Here is an 18,955-nt window from a genome sequence, read left to right as displayed (position 1 = left end):
ATTTTCATATTATAATTTAAAAGGATTATTTTATTAAAATGTTGACTGAAAACCTTTAAACCCAAGTTCTAAAGATTGACCTTTCTTTTTTATTTAACTAGTTTTTAATCTTTATCTCACATCAAACACTTTTTGAATAAAAAGTTTAGGTTAAAATTTTAATATAATTTTATATGTAACTTTTAATATTTTAAAATTATATTTTTTTTCTAATTTTTTTTTTATGATGAACATAAATATAAATTTATTTATTTATTTATTTTCTTTTCTTAGTATTTTCACTATTTTGTGACAGACATGGTCATAAGGTTTTGAACCAAATTAGACTTATATCGGGCTTCAACTCCCCCAAAAAGGCCCAAAGGGCTTCCAAGCCCAATACCATCGTAACACAAAGATCAAGGACCCAGATCGGTCCAAAACGGACTATAAAGAAACCCAGAAAAACCCTAAGCCCCGTCTCTCCATCTACCCCCCTTGCATCTTCCATTTTTCCCCTCCCTGCTGTCAGCCGCGCCCTAGCAAATATGGTGAGTCTCTGCAACTCTCATTTTTCTTTGTTTTCTTTCTGATCAATATTCTATTTGTTTTGCATTGTTTTATTTAATCTGAATGTGAATCGTTTCTATTTCTGTAGCCTTTCAAGCGGTACGTGGAGGTCGGGCGAGTCGCTCTCGTCAACTACGGAAAAGACTACGGCAGGCTCGTCGTCATAGTCGACGTCATTGATCAGAATCGGGTATGTGTTTTTCTTTTTCATTTTATTTGCTCTTTGTTTGGTTGCTGGGAAAGTTGGTGAGTATCGGAGAAATCTAAGGGTTTATGTTTTCTGTTGTTTCTTAGAGTTATCTCAGCTACGAATAGTGGTTGTGGAATGTAAAATCTTATTTTCAGAGGTTTATGGCGTGCTCAGATCTATTCTTAGAAAGCGATTTTCTTCTTTTGGTCTGAATTCTGTCAAATTGGTATTGATTATAATTGGCCTTGTCTGCTAAATAGATGTGATCTTACTGAGCTTTTGGTATTGGTTCTGGAACGTGTTATTTTTTTCAACTTTTTTTTTTCTTTTTGTTAGAAACAGAAAATAAGATAACCTAAAAGTATGTTTGAGAAGTGTGTATGGAACCTTCTCTTAAAAAAAATTGGCCTGCATTTCTGGAACAGCAACAAATAGAGAATGCAAAATGGATTTCGATCAACTGATTAGAAAGTTCTACTTATTCACATTTTGTTTTTTGAATGATATGGAATGGTTTTGATTCAGTAGGTGGATTTAGTTCTTTCTCATGAATATTGAGATCCATTGGCCAACTCTGCCTAAAAAACTTGTAGATTGTGAACTGCTTTGGTTTTTCTGAAACTGACTGCAACAGTGGAGATGGTCTTTAAGATGCTACAGGCTTAAAAATTGGTCAACAGACCCAACTAAACGGAGATGAGATTTAGCATTAGCTTAGAAGGCATGACGTGTTTTAGTTCTTTCAGATCAAACCCTCATTTGTTATCCTGTTCAGAAATCAATTTGCATTTCTTTTTCTCTATTTTTGTAGTTCATGTTCCTGTGTGATCATGTGCAATTTTTATATTATCTTTCTCTGAGAGGAAAGGGGAACATTAATTGAGGTGTGTGCAAATTGTAATGAGATTCATGATTTTAATCAAAATACAGTGCATTAGCATAGGATGGACATATTTCATATCTTGGGTACTTTATCTTTTTTGGAAATATGATTTATGCTATTCATGCATACTAAGTAAAAAAAATAAATGCTGTTGGAAACTGTTTATAATTCAGCTGCTGGATTCTAGGATATCAAATTATATCTCAGTGGCCTTAGTCCAAGATTTACTAATATGAGCTTGGTTTTTTGTTAAGTTTTATATTAAGGCATTGTATGATGAACTTATAATTCATCAAAAGGGCTTTCTATCTGGATATATATATTTTTTTAATTCAATAGTTTAAGTTTTACTCATGCAACTCTGGTATCAGTTTGGTAGCTGCCATGTATGTTTTTGTTGTTATTTAATTTTAGCTTCATCAAAGTTTGCTTTCCTAGTAGAGATGTATTTAACTTTGTGTTTTTCTTCTTTCTCTCTCTCTCTCTCTCTCTCTCTTTTGTTGACAAAATTTTGTTTTGCTGATTTGCCTTTTATGGATTTAGAGAGGTGAGTCATATATGTTTATTAGCAGTTGTATGCATGTAATGCCTGTAATGGCAATTATTGAGATTGAAATTTGTGCCTGTTTGGGTGCCCAATTAGTTAGAGCAAATACTAGGATGTGTGGTAGAGGCTCATGATCCCCGGCCATGTTCCTGCTGCTGGTTTGAATGCCCTGGATTTCCTGGTGTTGGTTGTGGCGGGTGTCAGAACCCCAAGGTTTGGTTCCCCATGAAGAGTTTGAAGGGCTTGACTACAAAAGGTTCCTTGGTTTTTAAAAAAACAAAAAAACATGATAATCTATTGAAATTTTGAAAATCCAAAAAAAAAAAAAAAAAAAGGGATTATTGAGATTTTGAACTATGTTAGTCATTACCATATTCCAATTTTATGTTATACTTAGATACTTGAAACAATGTATGAATGAATTTTGGTCTTTGCTTTGAATATATTAGATAAATTTGCTGACTAAGAATTTTCAAAATTGATAAATGGATTTTGAAAGATGTATACTGGGTGTTTTCTTTAATGTAAAGAGATTATCAATTACAGAGTGCAATTGGATACCTTGCAGGCCCTTGTGGACGCACCTGATATGGTGAGATGCCAAATGAACTTTAAGAGGCTTTCACTCACAGATATCAAAATTGACATCAAAAGGGTGCCTAAGAAAAAAACATTGATTGAAGCAATGACTGCTGCAGGTAAAGGACATATGGGAAAAATGGTAACTCTTATCCATGTTTGATAATCCTTTTTCTCGTTTATCCTAAATTCTTTTGATGGCAGATGTTAAGAACAAGTGGGAGAATAGCTCCTGGGGCAGAAAGCTGATTGTGCAGAAGAGGAGAGCATCTCTTAATGACTTTGATAGGTTCAAGATCATGTTGGCAAAGATCAAGGTTTGTTAAGATGCCATCCCTATATGTCGCTGTACTGCTTGCATTTAATTTCTCCTTCATACCTTTTTTCAGCCAGAATATGCAACATGCCTTTTAGGTGTCAGACCATAACCCATAGAACTGCTCAAGTCTAATACATTCATTAATATGCATTTGCAGAGGGGTGGAGTGATCAGGCAAGAGCTTGCAAAGCTGAAAAAACAGACTGCATCCTAGGCGCTAATTTTCGATGGAATTCCAATTTTGTTATGCATTTTCTGCAACTTGGATTGTTTTATCTTTATTAGTTTTAAAGCTTGAAATCAGCTTATGAAAAACTTCTTGCGTCTTATTAAAGACAAGTAATCAGTGTTGTTTTTTTGTTAGACTATTTTGTCAGAACGAGCCTAGATCGAGCCTTGTGTTTATTGGGTGAGATGCATGGATGTGGCAGCAGGTTTTTTATCACCACTATAATGTTCCTGCCATTGTTTGATTCCCTATTTTAAGGGAATAGGGTGGGATATAGAACAAATCAATTTGCATCAATAGAACTTGTGCTGACCTTGAATTGATTCCTGTGGAATTGGCTTTTTGTCAGATGGATTAATATCATGTCTCATACGCTAGCTCCTGCGGGTCATAGGACTTTCGGTTAGTTTGAAATCTGAATGATAGGGCTGCACAGTAGGGATCCAATTGCACCCTGAAATTGATAATCTCTCTAGTCTATTATTAATGTTGACATCCAGAATCAATTCTAACTCCAGTATTTGGTATTCCAAAATGCTGATTTGATGCTCTAAGAACTTGCTCAAGCCCATTTTGTTTCAATTAGTGCGGCTGACTTTTAAATGGGTAATTGAAAACCTAATTTTTAAAATTTAATGTTTTATTAATTTTTTGATCTTATTTTAATCAAAATATCTTTTATTCTTTTTTTGTAAAAATAATAATTTTTTTAAAAAAAATTTGATAAACCTATATAAATATTTGAAATAATAATTGAAAATAGATTATTCTTCAAGTAAAAACATGAGAACCATTTCAACCCTTTTAACCAATTAATTCTTATAAAAAGGGTATGGGCAATTTTTTTCCCCCAATTTTTATGAGCTTAAATGGACTCAGGCGTCAGATTACTCTAGCTGGATTATCAAAAATTGATTTTAGTTAAAAATATTAACTGATTTAACGGTAAAGAGGTTTGAATGAAACATGGGGAGAGAGCTTGAGCTACATTTACAACTAGAGCTGTCCATTTTGAGAGTCCCATCGTTCAACAATGAAATATAAGCTAACAGCTTCAGAAACTGCTTTGATGAGGGTATCTCACTACAGGCCTTGTGCTTTCCGCTGTATTCTCTTTAAAGTTAAGGGCTTGAACAGAACAGTAGTTTCAATGTTTCCTTGTGAGTTGTACAGATGCCCCTTGTATATCCTCGCATGCTATTTACCACAATCTCAAATCCAATGCACACCTGGCATATCAATATATAAGAACAAAGGCCTGAGTGGTTGTCCGAAGGAAATCACAGGGAATGCATTCCATGGCTTTCTGCTCTCGGTGGAAATTTGAGTTGCTGCTGGCTTTGTAGGCTGAAGAGTGAAACTCTCAAATAAGAGATATGGCTTTAGTCTTTCAGAGCTCAAAATCAGTGAGCTTCCCATCTCTATATCTGAATCAATATATAATGTCAATGCCGTTAATCTTACATTTTGCGCACTTGACAAGACTTCCATGCAATATCTCTATTGAAACCCCTGATGCTGAAAGTGGTTTCTCTGGATGAAAACCATGTTTGCCTTCGCCAGAACAAAATTTGCACTAGTTCATTTACAATCTATCTCCATAATACTTGGCTGCAACATCAGTCAGCCTTCCCATATCTGTGTGACTCTCAGCAATCTTTTGCAGTAAATTGTGGATTATAGCTTTCACATGTTTTCTTCCATCAGGCTGACTCCACAGGGCTCGGAGGATTTCTGGAGGGTAGACAGTTGCTGGCTGAACAACCCACTGACTGTCATCCACTACCTTTCCATTTAAACTGAGAATATACACAAAGAAGAGCAGGGAGAATATTAGAACTACAATGGAAACAATGATTTCCCAAGGAATTTAAATGTTATTACCTATTGAGAATGTGCAACATGCTTGGCCATTCTGCAAGTTTGAAATGAACATCTACGGTGTCAGGGTCTCTGTGGACTACATTCTTAACCTGCCCATAATGACTGCATACAGAGCGGATTTTCTTTTCTCCTTTTCGGGAGTTTATGTTTGAAATCCTTGCAACTGTTGTTCTCGGTGCATCAATTCTGAATACCTGTAGACATTTCCCTAGTACTTTGAAGGAATGTTTTGCAATTGCCTTCTCTTTGGCATCTTCTGTCTGTCAAGTGAATAACAAAAATGATGGTTAATAATGTTGAAATTGGTCAGTCGTCTGCTTGGACCTAATAAGATGTCTTTGGAAGCCAAAAACAAGGGAACAATGCATGCTGGTGGCCCTAGAATTTGTTTGTTCATTCAGCCATTTTGCTTACTTCTGCAAAGAGATCACCCTCCTGGTGAACAGACACCTTTTGCACTCCATGCAATGGAGATATTTGTAGGGAGTATGGATAGCTAATAACTAAGGAGCTTGGTGAGTAGCTTCAAAACAAATCACACAATAATTATATTCCCTCATGCAAATTGGACATGTGGGGTGGAAAGTTAGCCTATATTTAGGCTAAAGGTTAGATTGGCAAAGAACACAAAATGGAAAAGGAACAATGGATTGAGGGGCCAAGGAAAGCTAGCCTATGCCTTGGACTCTTAGACTTGAGGTTAAATAATGTACAAACTGGTCTCCCTCCCCCTAATACATGCTTGATTCTTCTGGGTATTACTTCAACTACCAAAATGCCTGAAGCAATTAAACATGGATTTCAAATTAAAAGATATATTTGAAAGTTTCTAAAACATCTTATAAAATTTAAATTAGGAAGCAATTCCAAGAGGAATTTGCTACCAGAGACACCCTACCTAGGAACCTCAGACACTGCAATATGGTTATGACAGCTAAATTGGTTTCAAGGTACAAAAGCCTCACCTCAAACTCCACATAAGCAACCGAACTTGAGGAACCCATGATAAAGCCAGATATGCCTTTCCCACAGGACAGAGCCTTCTCTAGATGTTTCCAGCTCATGTCAAGAGTCAAACCTTTGGTCACAGCTGTTCTGGTGGGATTCTTCACTAGTGCACCAGGTACATCAGGATCACCAATCAGGTCGGGAATGGAAATTCTATTAGAAATGATTTCCAAGGAAGAAGTTCCTTCCATGATGACATCTACATCTTCCACTACCAGATCAGTCTTTTTGAGAGCTTTCTGTAGCCCTGCATCTGTCTGCAATAAAACCAAGAGAGATGTTTAATCTTGGGCAGCAACAAACTAGATGTTTATATTACTGTCTGCCTACATATATTTCCCCCACTTTCTCTGACTCCATAGCTTGTCTGCATGACAGTTTACTATTTTAACTATAATGCAAGAGCATTGAGGAATTCAATCTTTTTTCCTTTCGGGTGGAACAAAAGATGTTCCCCTTTGAAAGTAATTTGCAGAATCATGGATGTGAGTTGGACAGCCCTTAAGATCAATTAGCCAAAAAGGATGAGAAACCTTGAGCTACTATGCTAACCAATGAGCACTAACCTCAAAATACACATAGGCATCTTTGAAATTGCTCCCCTTAACATGGGAAAATTCAGATACTGTCGCAATAGGTCCACAATCCTTCAAAGCAGAAAGAATCTCCCTCTTTGGAGTACTTTTGAGCAAGAATCTCATTAACACTTTGTTTTGTTCAGCCCCTTCTCCAATGGAAGAGATATTGAGATTCTTATTGGGATCTTTGCTGGTTGGACATGGAACCATAGTGTATGGTTTCAATACATGGTCGGTAGCTTCGAAATCCGAATGATGTCTGTCAGAACCATCACTCATATCCGTGCACTGCACTTCCTCCCTCTTGTCAGTATTTCTATTTTCCTTATGTGTCTCACAGGGAGTGTTTATGCAATGCTTTTTTTCAGGGTTTTTGGTACTTCTCTCCTTGTCCACAAAGATGGATTTCAATTGAGTTAATCCTTCTTTACTATTAGACTTTTGCAAATCAGGACAGGATTGAATCCTTCTTACTGAGTCTTTGTTCCTGACTTCCTTTTCTTTCATAGGCAGGCCTCTATTGCTGACTTGGTTGGTCTGGTTGGATAAACTGTCCTGAGATCTACTAATTAATTGTTCTCTAGGCAGCTCTTTAATGAAGTCAATTAGAAACTTTATGTCAGAGCTTTTTGCCACTTTCTCTCCTGATGTTTCATTTGAATCTTCTGAAAATCTCTTGGGTGTTAAAGCAAACCTTTTTTGGCTAGCCATTTCTCCTTGTGATGGATTATTCATTGTCCTTGTAAACATGTCTGATAGCTCCATGACCCTTGGGGCACTACCAGATGTTGCCAGGTTTTCATCATCTTTGGTACCTGCACTTGATGGTTGACCAGAAGAAGTAATCTTCTTGTTATGTTGACAATTTCTATTTCCAATTGCAGTCAGTTCTTCCACACCATCTTTTGGAAATGCTCCCCTAGTATCTTCATTCAGGAATGAATGTTCCATGCAAGAGAATTTCTGAGACTTTGACATCAAATCTCTGTCAAAAACTGCAGCTATGTCTGCCACTACTTTGGAAAGGTGAATGTGCCTACTTTTAGGTCCAACTAGTTTTGACATATCAGGAGTTTCTTCTGATTGAGCCATATCCACAGAAGGGTCTTCTCCCATCATATGAGATATCGCACTTCTTGATACATTTTTCTTATTGCTGTGAGAATCAATTAAAACCTCTGACAATTGAACTGTAGTTACAGTTTCACCAACTTCAGTTCTATCCAGATTATTATACATCTTGCTAACCTCGGAAACAGTTTTACCAACCATATCCTCAGAAGAGTGTTTCTCAATTTCAAGGGGTGCTGCAGCCACTGAAATTTTTTTGTCATTACCATGAGAATCCTCTATAGTTTCTGAAAATTCTACTAAACTTCCAGGGTCACCAAGTTCAGTATTTTCTTGATTATTATGGATCTTAATAACTTCAGATGATGTTGTATTGACCATATAGTCTAAAGAGTTCCCCACCATTATCTGGGGTGTTTCATTTTTTGAAATATTTTTCACACAACTGAGACAATTTGCTACTGCTTCTGACAACTGTACTATACTTTTTGCCTGACCAAACTCAGTATTATCTGGACAAGTATGTGGTGCAATGTCAGGGACTGCTGTATCAACTCTAGAATCTGACATTAAGCTAGTACTATGATTTTGCAATTGGAAATGTCCCAGCATCCTTTCCTTCAGTCGCATAAGAATGTTTCTTACAGTGCAAAATGATCCCCACACTTCACTTCGGACTTGGGTCTGTGTTGGTGAGACCCCTGGATCCATTTCCATAAATCTAAAAATTTCAAGGATCAAAACCAGAAAATCTCAGAGATCAAATAAATGCTGATAAATTGATGATTGCAAATATGACATAATGAGAAACAAACAAGCACTTTCAGAGACAGATAGGGTCACAATGAAGAACACCTTAGAGATGATATAAATGTTGACAAAGCAACTGATTGTGAATACATATCCTGGTTTGCTACACACACAAACACACAGATATTTCCTCCTGTTCTCTCACACATTCATTTTGTAGCATTTTGTTAAGGTAGGGGCCCAAATGAAATGTAAACTTTTGGGTCAATTTTGTAACTTAACATGGCATCAAAGCCTTTGTAATAGACACGTCATGAGTTCAAACCTTACCACTTGTTTGGTTCTCCTATTATTGAGCTTCCGTGCAAGCAAAAGAAGATTCTGGTCAAATTAGCAGATCAACAAAAACAATTCCATAAAAGTGTTTTATCCAATGCATAGAAACAATCAAATGCATGCCCCAATGAGAGCCAAATTTATAACCAATGAGCCAAATCCATCATCCTCGCGCTATTTTTATGATAAGGTGAGTAAATGGGCACAAAAATAAGAATAAAAGAGCAATCTCTCTCCCTCTCTCTCATTGCATTGAAACAATTCCCTCAGGAATTTATCCAATGCATGCTTTAATGAAAGCGCAAACTCTCTCTCCCTCTCTCTCTTTGCATTGAAACAATTCCCCCAGGAATTTATCCAATGCATGCTTTAATGAAGGCACAAACTCTCTCTCTCTCTCTCTCTCTCTCTCTCTTTTCCCCCCTCTTTCTTTCTCTCTCTGTGTCGAAAACAACCCCACTCATTTAATATCTTTTTCTATTAGTCAATTGCATTGACATAATCCCTAAGAGTCTCTCTTTCTTTCAAACACACACACCTGCTCATTTTATATCTATTTGTAGTAGTCAATTGCATTCAAAAAATCCCTCTCTCTCTACCCCTCCCTCCCCCCTATCTCTCTCAAACACATACCTACCCGGTCAATTTATATTTTCTTTTATATTAGTCAACTGCATTGAAACAATCTCCTAAAAGTCTCTCCTTTGAAACAGACCACACCCACTCATTTTATATTTGTTTGTACTAGTCAACTGCAATGAAACAATCCCCAACTACACAATCCTCTAAAAGTCCCTCTCTCTCTCACTCTCTCAACAATTCTCTAAAAAAGAATCAAAATATCCAATGCATGCTCTGATGAGAGCCCAAATACCACCAAACCAAACAATCTCTCTCTTCCTCTCAAACCTACTCATATTATATCATTTTGTATAAGTTGACTACATTGAAATAATCCACCAAAAGCTTCTTTCTTTTCCCTCCTGAAATGCACACACCCGCTCATTTTATAACAGTTTGTAACCCCCCCCCCCTGAAACAAACACGCTCACACACACTCATTTTTTATCTTTCTATCTAGTCAACCTCATTCAAACAATCCACACCCACTCAATCGCCTAAAACACTCTCCCCCCTCTCTCTATCAAACACATAAACATTCACTCATTTTGCATTAGTCAACTACACTGAAATGATCTCTCACACTTATTCTCTATCTTTTGAAGTTGGTCAACTATGTTGAAACAATTCTCTAAAAAAGGGTCTAAATATTCAATGTATACTCTAATGAGAGCTCGAATTTACCACCAAAACAAACCATCCCATGTTCCTAATTCTACTTTTATAATGAAGGAGAGACAATACATCCTTTCTTCCAAAATTAGCTTTCTTCATTTTGGGCCCTAGTCTAGACTCTAGAATGAATAGAGGTCTGGACTTTTTTTTCGCTAAGGGTGGGTTCCCCTTATTTGATTGAAAATGGATTGCCTAGTAGATTTAGATTTGTCCCCTTTTTCATCAATCCCTTCAGCTATAATGTAATGGGTGTTTGCTTTTTTTATTGACATGCAAACAAAGTAGAAGTAAATCCAATTTCATCTTGGATTGTTAACTCTCTTTCAACATCATTTGGGTCTTGGTCAACCCATATGACTTCTCTTCTTTTATTGCCAGAGGAAACTTCCCCAAAGTAAAGGCATTTTGCTAGTCAAACCCAACTTTAGTAGTTTATAAGCATTAGGATCAAAGGCTTGAGCCCTCTCTATGAGAGGAATTCATGTTCTGTTTTTAGACCTTGTGATTATCTAGTAAAACCCTTAACACAATTGTGATTAAGACAGTTAGACCTACTTCTTCAATCAATATTGACAGTACATTTAGTGTTGTCTCATTCTAACTACTCCCAACTATCTATCAACCCTAGCATATGATCAATGTATCAATCAAAGACATTTCCTTTCAAAGAATAGACAAATTGCTTGACCAGAAGAGTAACACTTGGAAAAATCATTGGAAGATAAGATGTCACCTTCCTCTTTGCTTTTAAGAGCTCCAAGAATGAATTCCTTTAGTTGATTGATGGGAATCAACTCATTTGAAGAAACTTGAAGATTTTTAGGTGGCTCTTGTTCCCTTGGAGCCTTCATAGCTTGAGAAGTATCCCTTTTTTTTATAGGAATTCTATAGATGAATCAAAAACAACTTGGCTTGACTTTTCCATACTTTCAATGTTATTAACGAGGAAAGAAATTTGGTTCATTCATGGTCTTGATGTGCTTTAATTTGTTTAACCATTAGACTGAGTTGCTCCCAACTGGACTAAATTTATCATCATGATTGACATGATGGAATTAGTAGAATTGAAGGATCAATCATCGTTGGTTGTATTGATTTTAGGATCTCACATGGAGACACAAGTGGATTGTTAGACTCATTGTCTTCTTGAACATAAGGGAATTTTAGAGTTGTCTTCTTGACCATTATTTAACCTTTTTTTCCTTAAGAAAATTTGAGGAAATGTATGGATTCTTGGCAAAAGTTGCCTCAGAAACTATAGTTGCCTTGGGAAAAGAAGCAACTTTCACCTTACTTTGAGTCATGGGACCAAAACTTCCAATGCTAGTAGCTTTGATTGAATTGAGTAAACTTGATTCCTAGATTGTTTTTCCTAGATTCCATTTTGTTAAGAAGAAATGAGAGGTAGAGATTTTCCCACTAGGGTTTGAGAAATTTGGACATATAAATTTCTCTCAAATAGAAAGATGTGGGTAAAATTGTAATTTTGATCCATTTATGAAATTGGGTACAATATTTATATTATCCTTTAATTCTTCCTAACAAAAGAATAAAACAGTCTACAAGCATTTTTACTGCATAAGTTTTAGATCAAATTTTTTCAAAAAAAAAAAAACATAGAATTTTTAATAAAATCTTCAAATATGATCTTATATTTCTCTGAATTAAGTCTTCAACTCTTTAATCAAAATATTCAATTCTGCAATTAAAGTTCTCCAAATCTTCATGAAAATCTTCAAAAAAATCTTGAGTTGTTTAATTTACACTTTAAAAGTAAAAAAAGAGTGTATGTTTACAAACGTGCACAGTCAGACATATGTGTGTGTGCATAGTTTAGTTTACCATTTTAAAGGGGAGAAAAAGGCATGGATAAATGCATGCATATGCACACACAAATCTATGTCTCGGTGTGTATGTGTGTGATGTGTGTATTTGTAAATGTTTCTATTTTTGAAAAAAGAAAGCCACCAACTAGTTTCCAAAAGACTTTAAACATATGAGAGGCAATGGAATGTCCATAAACTATTAGGCTTCACCACACACTTGTTTAAATTTCAGGAACTGCACAAAAACATCAATCATAAAGGAAAAAGGCATGTAATCAAAAGCAGCAATTTTGCAACTTAGTCTTCCTTATAATATTATAGTTAATCGTTATGTTGTTCCTTTCATGTAGTGACTTTTGAATTTCGAAGTTAAATTTCATGTTTTATGTTATGACAATATGGACAACTTGTGATTTAAACTGTCAAAGAAATGTCAAAATCAATATTTGTGGTTGCAGGTAGTTTACAGACATTTCACTACTCCCAGATGTTTAAAATCTTTTGTGGAAATTTAGACATATTTCCCATTAGGCTTTTGACTGTTAATATAAACTGTGGTTTCCCACACCTGTCCAGAGACATAGAAAGTAGTTCAAAAACGAATCAGAGGTCACATTGAATTTTAGCAAATTTGTCTTGAAAAGCCCAATGAATCAAAAGGCTAAAATTGGGGACCTTATTACCATCGGCCATGAATTCACAAATGACTTCTGGGTTTGAGTCTAAAATTGTTTCCCAAATGACAGAAGAAAATCCAAATTGATACATAACTAATGACTATTAATTTTTTTTTTTTACCAAAAAATCCTTCTTAATTATTACATATGAACAGTATGGTATATGTAAACTCTGGAACATAAATTTGAATATCAAATTGTGTTTCCACCATGATATAAGAAAATCCTTTGAATACCAAATTGTGTTTCCCCCCATGATATAAGAAAATCCAAATTCGTACAGTTGATCAACATCAATTCTTTTCAATCTATATCCTTCTTAATTATATTATAACAAGAATTATGAGTATATCTAAACCCTTGACCATAAATTATTAGCCTGAAATTCTTTCAAGTGATAAAGTAGATTTTTTTTTTTCAAATCTGACTACAAAAACTTTTATCTATTGTGGGTTTCTATATCCATTCCTTTAGTAAAAACTTTAAATAGTTTTAAACTAAATGTTATAAGACTGAATTTATTCTGTCTGGTCAAAATAGAACTGGAATTTATAGCATCCTAATGGTGGCTAAATTAGGAACAATCTCAAAGCATCATTTTCCCAAATCAATTCTCTCACATCTTAGTATGAACTAGTTTATTTCAAAACTGATTGGAATGGGGTAACATCTTTTCTTTTTTTTCCTTCTTTTGACAGGCAAATGAGAATTAGTATTAAATGTGTCTAGGAGGAAAGCACCAAAGTACACACAAAATCTACAGAAGTTATCTAAGCAAAACAAGAGTCAAACTAAAAGGCACCCTCCACATACTTGAAACTCAGCCAATCTACAAGATCTATCATAGACATTGATTGATCCCTTATGTACAATCTAACCCAATTCATAAAAGTGTACATGAAATCAGAATTGATTGTTTGGTCCGATCGCTTGACATTATTAAACAACCTCTCATTTATTTCCCTTCAAAGAGTCCAGAACACAGAATGGAGCGACCCTCCAGACTTCAAAGAGCCCAAACAACCTTTGTAGGAGCCCATGAAGTCCACACTACGCTTGCAGGAAGGACTTTCTATCTCCCTTGGTCAAAGATGCATAGAGAGACCTAACTAAGAAATTGCCACAATTGATTTCATTCTACCTCAATTTGTCTTCCCCATCCCTTCTAATTGACAAGGAGTGAAGCTTCCATAAGAAAGACTCCAGCTTCATGATTTCCCACTCATTGAGCTACCTAACCTAGAAGAGTGGGAACTCCAACCACCCGCTTCCCTCATCTATTCCCACGCATCCACTACCCAATCATCTTTGTCTATACCTATAGATTATAACCTCAGGAAGGCTACTTCCAAGGGTAAATCATCACACCAAATATCTTTCCAAAATTTTACCCTTCTCTCATTCCTAACTATGAATCGGGACTTGCTTTTTTATACCCTCCTACCCTTTCCTAATAGCTTTCCACAACCCCACTCCATATCCCCCGTCACCCCCCCTTGAACACCAACCCCCTTCCTCCTCTCCTAATTTCCCTATTATGATTTGCTTTCATAAGAATTCTCTTTCTATTGCAAATTTCCAACTTCACTTACCAAGCAAGGCCTTTGAAGTGGAAAGATTGCCAATACCAAGGCCACATCCTTTTTTCCCAAGCAAATAACAACCCACTTAACCAAATATGGTTTTTTCAATAGAGAGCCACCTCTCCAAAGGAAGTCTCTTTGAATCTTCTCAAGTCTGAAACTAATCTTTCTTGGAATAACAAACAAGGACATGAGATAAATTGGAAGGCTTGATAATGTACTTTTGATCAAAGTCTTCCTCCTTTCGAAAGATATTGCCTCTTCCATGCCATTAGTCTTTTTTCTAAACCCCTCCTTTACTGCATCCCAGGCCTGAGAAGTTTTGTTTGTGAGAAGCTCCTAAAGGGAGACTCAAATAGGAAGTGGGAAACTTTCTTACTTCACAACCCAACATCAAAGCTAATCCCTCCACATTAGATACTCCCTCAATAGGGATTAATTCACTTTTATCTAAATTAATTTTTAAACCAGAAATCAACTTAAACCACATAAGAACCCAACTCAAATATCTCAGCTAATCTCAATCGGCATCATAGAGAATAAGAGTGTCGTTAGCAAACAAAAGATGAGACACTTCCATCCCCTCCCCACTTCTTTCTCTAACAGCACTAGGTAGTCCGTCTTTCAAAGGAAAACAAACGTTTTAATTCCCTTTCATAACCCACTTTCCTATGGATTGTAGGTTCAACCACTGAGTACTAGGTCTAGTCCTATGTCTTGGGAAATTCAGGTGTAACACCTTACCTCTCCCTCTGCTCCTTAGAAGCCCAACACCCTTCTTTTTCAAATTTACTCTGAATGACTACTCCACAAGTTTCAATGTTTACTTCAAAGACAACCAATTTTGCTACTTATGTATTTCCTTTTTAGTTTTTGTATTCAGATAAACAAAAGTGAAAAGAAAATTATGGAATCTTCAGCATATATTTTCCCCACAAATTATACCATCACAGGGTATTGCGCATGGCATATACTTAGAATCAACTGAAGAAAAAATGTTCAAAATAAGTAGCCATTCAGATAATGGTGGCTCTGAAGAACAGCATTTATCATCTTCTAAGCGCATACACACCAGACCCATGTCCTTCATAGGGTTATCAAATCCCAGAACACTCCAAAGAATTAAAATTATATGCCTATTTGTCATAGAAAAGAATATTCAAGGGTCACGTGATCTTCTTTCTCTAGAGGATCCATGAGTCTAATACAACATATTTGGATGTTTCACACGTATTAAAAAATCAGCAAACAACTGATAATAACTTTTCAAAGTTATTAAATAGCTTCATATATCACTAATAAATTAGGCATTAAGATGTCCAGTATTTTAAAGTCTAAGGTACTATTTATTTTGTCAACAAGTACTAAAAAATGAGTGGTAATTTCCTAAACATCATCATTCATAAATATACAAAAACTAATTCCACCAAGGCAGGGTTCTTCAGGTATAGAGGAGGCATCAAAAGCAATTCGGAAAAACACAATTTTCAACTTAAGGATAAACATCATTAAAGTTTCAAGGAGAAAAAGGAAACCCACAGAAAGTACTCAAATTTCTTATCTGATAGACACTCAATTCAAATCACAAGTGGGTTTAGTAGAGCTAAAGATCACCTTGTGAAGAAAATTGGACTGAAAACAATTCAACACTCCAACATGAAATGTTGCTGCCAAATCAAACAGTATGAACAGACCCAAATGCATTGAAAAGTGTTAAGACAGTAATGCATGTATTTTGAGAAGCAATTAAAATTTGATGAACTGAAAAGAAAATAGAACAAAGGTCCAAGCTCAATCAACAAAGGGTATTCCCACAAAATAATGTCATTAGCTATATTATGACTTTACGCTAGAAATAAAAAATAAAAAGAGATAACAAAAAGGAAAATGAATTCAAACAGAAAATAAAAAATTCCTGAAAAATAAATTTATACTAAAATACCCATTTATGTTTCCTGCATTTTGATCATCTACTTTTTCATCCGGAGAAGCCCTTTTTTCAGGCATTTGAACCTCACGCATACCAAAAAAACATAAATCAATTAAAAACTAAGACCAAAATATCAAAAACCTCACTTCTGCATATCTGATTCCCGAGCCAACGGTCCATGCTGCTCCCTGGCCGCCTCCAGTTTCTTTGTCTGAGATGATTGCTCGGCCTTGCTATTCGAAGAAGATGAACAACATCTTCTCGGTCTGGGAAGTCCTGCAATAGTCTCAAAAAAAAAAAAAATAGAAAAAAAAAAAAAAAAAAACAATTACGAAATCAAAGCCCAGAAAACCTGAAGAAAAGAAGGTCCCATTTTGGTGAGGTAGGTTTTACCAATTTTGTGGACATAAAATCCTGGTTTTGGACGGAGGAGTTGAGCGAGTGCCATTTTGCACTGGATGGAAGAAGCAAGCAGAGCGGGTTTTAGGAGGGTTCAAGGTTGTGGAAGATGAAAACAGTAATGGCATGTTAGAAATGAGACACGCGCTCACTAATTTGGGTAAATGGAGCAATGCCCCCCTTACCTTTTAGGTTTTTACCAAATGAAACCCAATTTCTAAATGAATTTAAAATAAATAAAATTCTAGGATACCTATCAAACTTACAATTTCATTAAATCCTTAAATGATTATATAAATATATACTACTACAATACATATACATGAGACTATGGTACAAATAGACGGAATTAAGATAAAAAATTAAATAAAATCAAATTACAACAAAATGAAATCAAGATACAAAAACCAATGAAATATGAGAAACGTATAGGGCATTACTTTGTAGCTTTGTCGTATGCAAAATGATAAGTTTAGTCACATGCTTCATGTGAAGTAATGGGCACATTCATTTTATCTAGAAGAGAAATGATCTAGGATATTTCTATATTAATAAAATTGACCACCCACAATGGCTTAAGCAGATGAACACAACATTTTTTATTTTATTTTTTCTAGAGCCCTTGAAATTCGATTCCTATCAAGGTCTACAACATTCATTACAGTGGAGGGATAGATATCTAATTGCTTGCTTAGTCTACATTAAAGTTGTTAGAGTAGAGCTTTTAAAAGCATGATATGATGTAACAATGAATAGATTTATTACTTATAATATAATTCCATTTTCCTAATTTATCTATCATATTCAAGCATTTTATACTTTGAGCGTTTAGACCTAATATCTCTTGCATTGTACATAACTTTAGAAGTTATTGGAGGATCCAAGTCATAAATTCTTTGCAAATAAATAAGTTATTCACAATTGGTTCATGAATTTAGGCAATTCATTTTGAGGTTGTAGTGCATTATCTCCTAATTAGATGAATAATTTGTCTTAATTATCAAAATGAGTTTTCTATGGTTAGTGCACTAACGTATATGGTTATACATTAAACAAAACCTATGATGAGTCATGATATTGACCATGGATAGTGTCACCAAACTACTATACTATATAAGCTCTCAACCTTGAGAAGATACTGAATTAGTTCTAAAGTTTTCAACTTTGACCTATGAGTAAGACCCTAAGGTGATCATATGTTCCTTATGGATTGAGTTGCTATTAATTGAGGTAGGTGGCAGGTAGTATACTTAAGATAGACACCATGATATCTCACAAATTTGAGATAGAGTGTCCCTTTTGATAATTGTAATCCAAATTTGGTTAAGAAATCTATGTTAATAATGATTTCTTAATTAGAATTTGACATATGCTATTGGCTAGTAAGAGTATGTCAATTGATCACATAATAGGGGAATATGAGACTCAATGATGATATATGTAATCTTGAGAGGTTGATAACATTCACCTTATTAAATTATAAACACTAGTTCATGGGGAGTTTACATATAACGAATACTAAGTTACAAATCCGATATTAATATATCATTATAATATCATAGGATACTAAAGTACAATTGACTCTTTGTAGTAAGATGTTGAGTTAACTTCATAATTGGATTCTATAGGAGTCGTTATTTTCCTATAGGTCTTAAAAGTCCTCACTTGAGCTCATATTCCATAATGACACAATTATTGAGGGATTTTTAGGTTCTTTATTTGTATGTGTGCATAAGAGCATTTTGGTAAATACATAAGATTGCATAAGAGCTTATAAATGATATTTTTGGATTTGGCCAATTAATTAATTAGAGTCTGATAAGGTTAATTAATTAATTAGGACCTTTGTAGACTAAATTAAATAACTCAAGCTCAAGATGTACTTGAGTCACTTAAACCTACATGGAAACCTATATAAACCCCCCATAGGGGCTAGGGTTTCAATCATCATTTGTTATTCAAACTCTAGAAAGAGGAACCCTAGCATTTACCCTTATAAAAAGGATTTCACCTTCTCATGGGCCAAGATTTGAGAAAAAGACTATCAGGTGGAAGATCTACTCTACTACAAGATCCACATCGACTCTTCATGGATTGGATTTGATCTGGGAACATCGTATAACATCTTTTCTCTAGATCCAAGTTTTAATATCTATTATGCTTCTACTTGTTCGATCTAGAGAGCTCCAAAGATAGTAATGCATGCACCCTAATGATCCAAGGTTGGGAATAAAGTAATACAAGGATTCCCAACAACTGGTATCAAAGCCTTAAGTTAGGATTAAACATGGTATAACATTTCTAGGGTGTGCTTACTTGGT

General features: G+C 35.2%; 2 protein-coding genes across 3 annotated transcripts; one reads left to right on the top strand and one right to left on the bottom strand.

Moving 5' to 3' along the window:
* The first annotated feature begins 398 nt into the window (after nt 1-398).
* On the top strand, nt 399-3,430 carry LOC100264927 (large ribosomal subunit protein eL14z). The gene is made up of 5 exons (XM_002285277.5): nt 399-530; nt 638-739; nt 2,738-2,867; nt 2,953-3,065; nt 3,225-3,430. The coding sequence occupies exons 1-5, from the start codon at nt 528-530 to the stop codon at nt 3,279-3,281; spliced, it is 405 nt and encodes a 134-aa protein (XP_002285313.1). The 5' UTR covers nt 399-527; the 3' UTR covers nt 3,282-3,430.
* Nucleotides 3,431-4,250: 820 nt separating this feature from the next.
* On the bottom strand, nt 4,251-16,825 carry LOC104879293 (uncharacterized). Of its 2 annotated transcripts, none has more exons than XM_010651809.3 (6): nt 16,629-16,825; nt 16,382-16,521; nt 6,755-8,558; nt 6,146-6,445; nt 5,181-5,440; nt 4,251-5,095 (listed from the first exon to the last, which is right to left on the bottom strand). In XM_010651809.3, exons 1-6 carry the CDS (start codon nt 16,641-16,643, stop codon nt 4,882-4,884), a joined length of 2,733 nt encoding a protein of 910 aa, XP_010650111.1. In that variant the 5' UTR covers nt 16,644-16,825; the 3' UTR covers nt 4,251-4,881. The 2 variants fall into 2 exon arrangements, with proteins under 2 accessions (XP_010650111.1, XP_010650110.1); XM_010651808.3 differs by having other exon boundaries at nt 16,382-16,511.
* Nucleotides 16,826-18,955: the final 2,130 nt, after the last annotated feature.

The sequence above is a fragment of the Vitis vinifera genome, chromosome 5 (assembly GCF_030704535.1).
Source record: "Vitis vinifera cultivar Pinot Noir 40024 chromosome 5, ASM3070453v1".
In the NCBI taxonomy this organism is placed as follows: Eukaryota; Viridiplantae; Streptophyta; class Magnoliopsida; order Vitales; family Vitaceae; genus Vitis; species Vitis vinifera.
The sequence above is the reverse complement of the archived record's forward strand: the minus strand, read 5'-3'. Positions and strand labels throughout refer to the sequence as shown.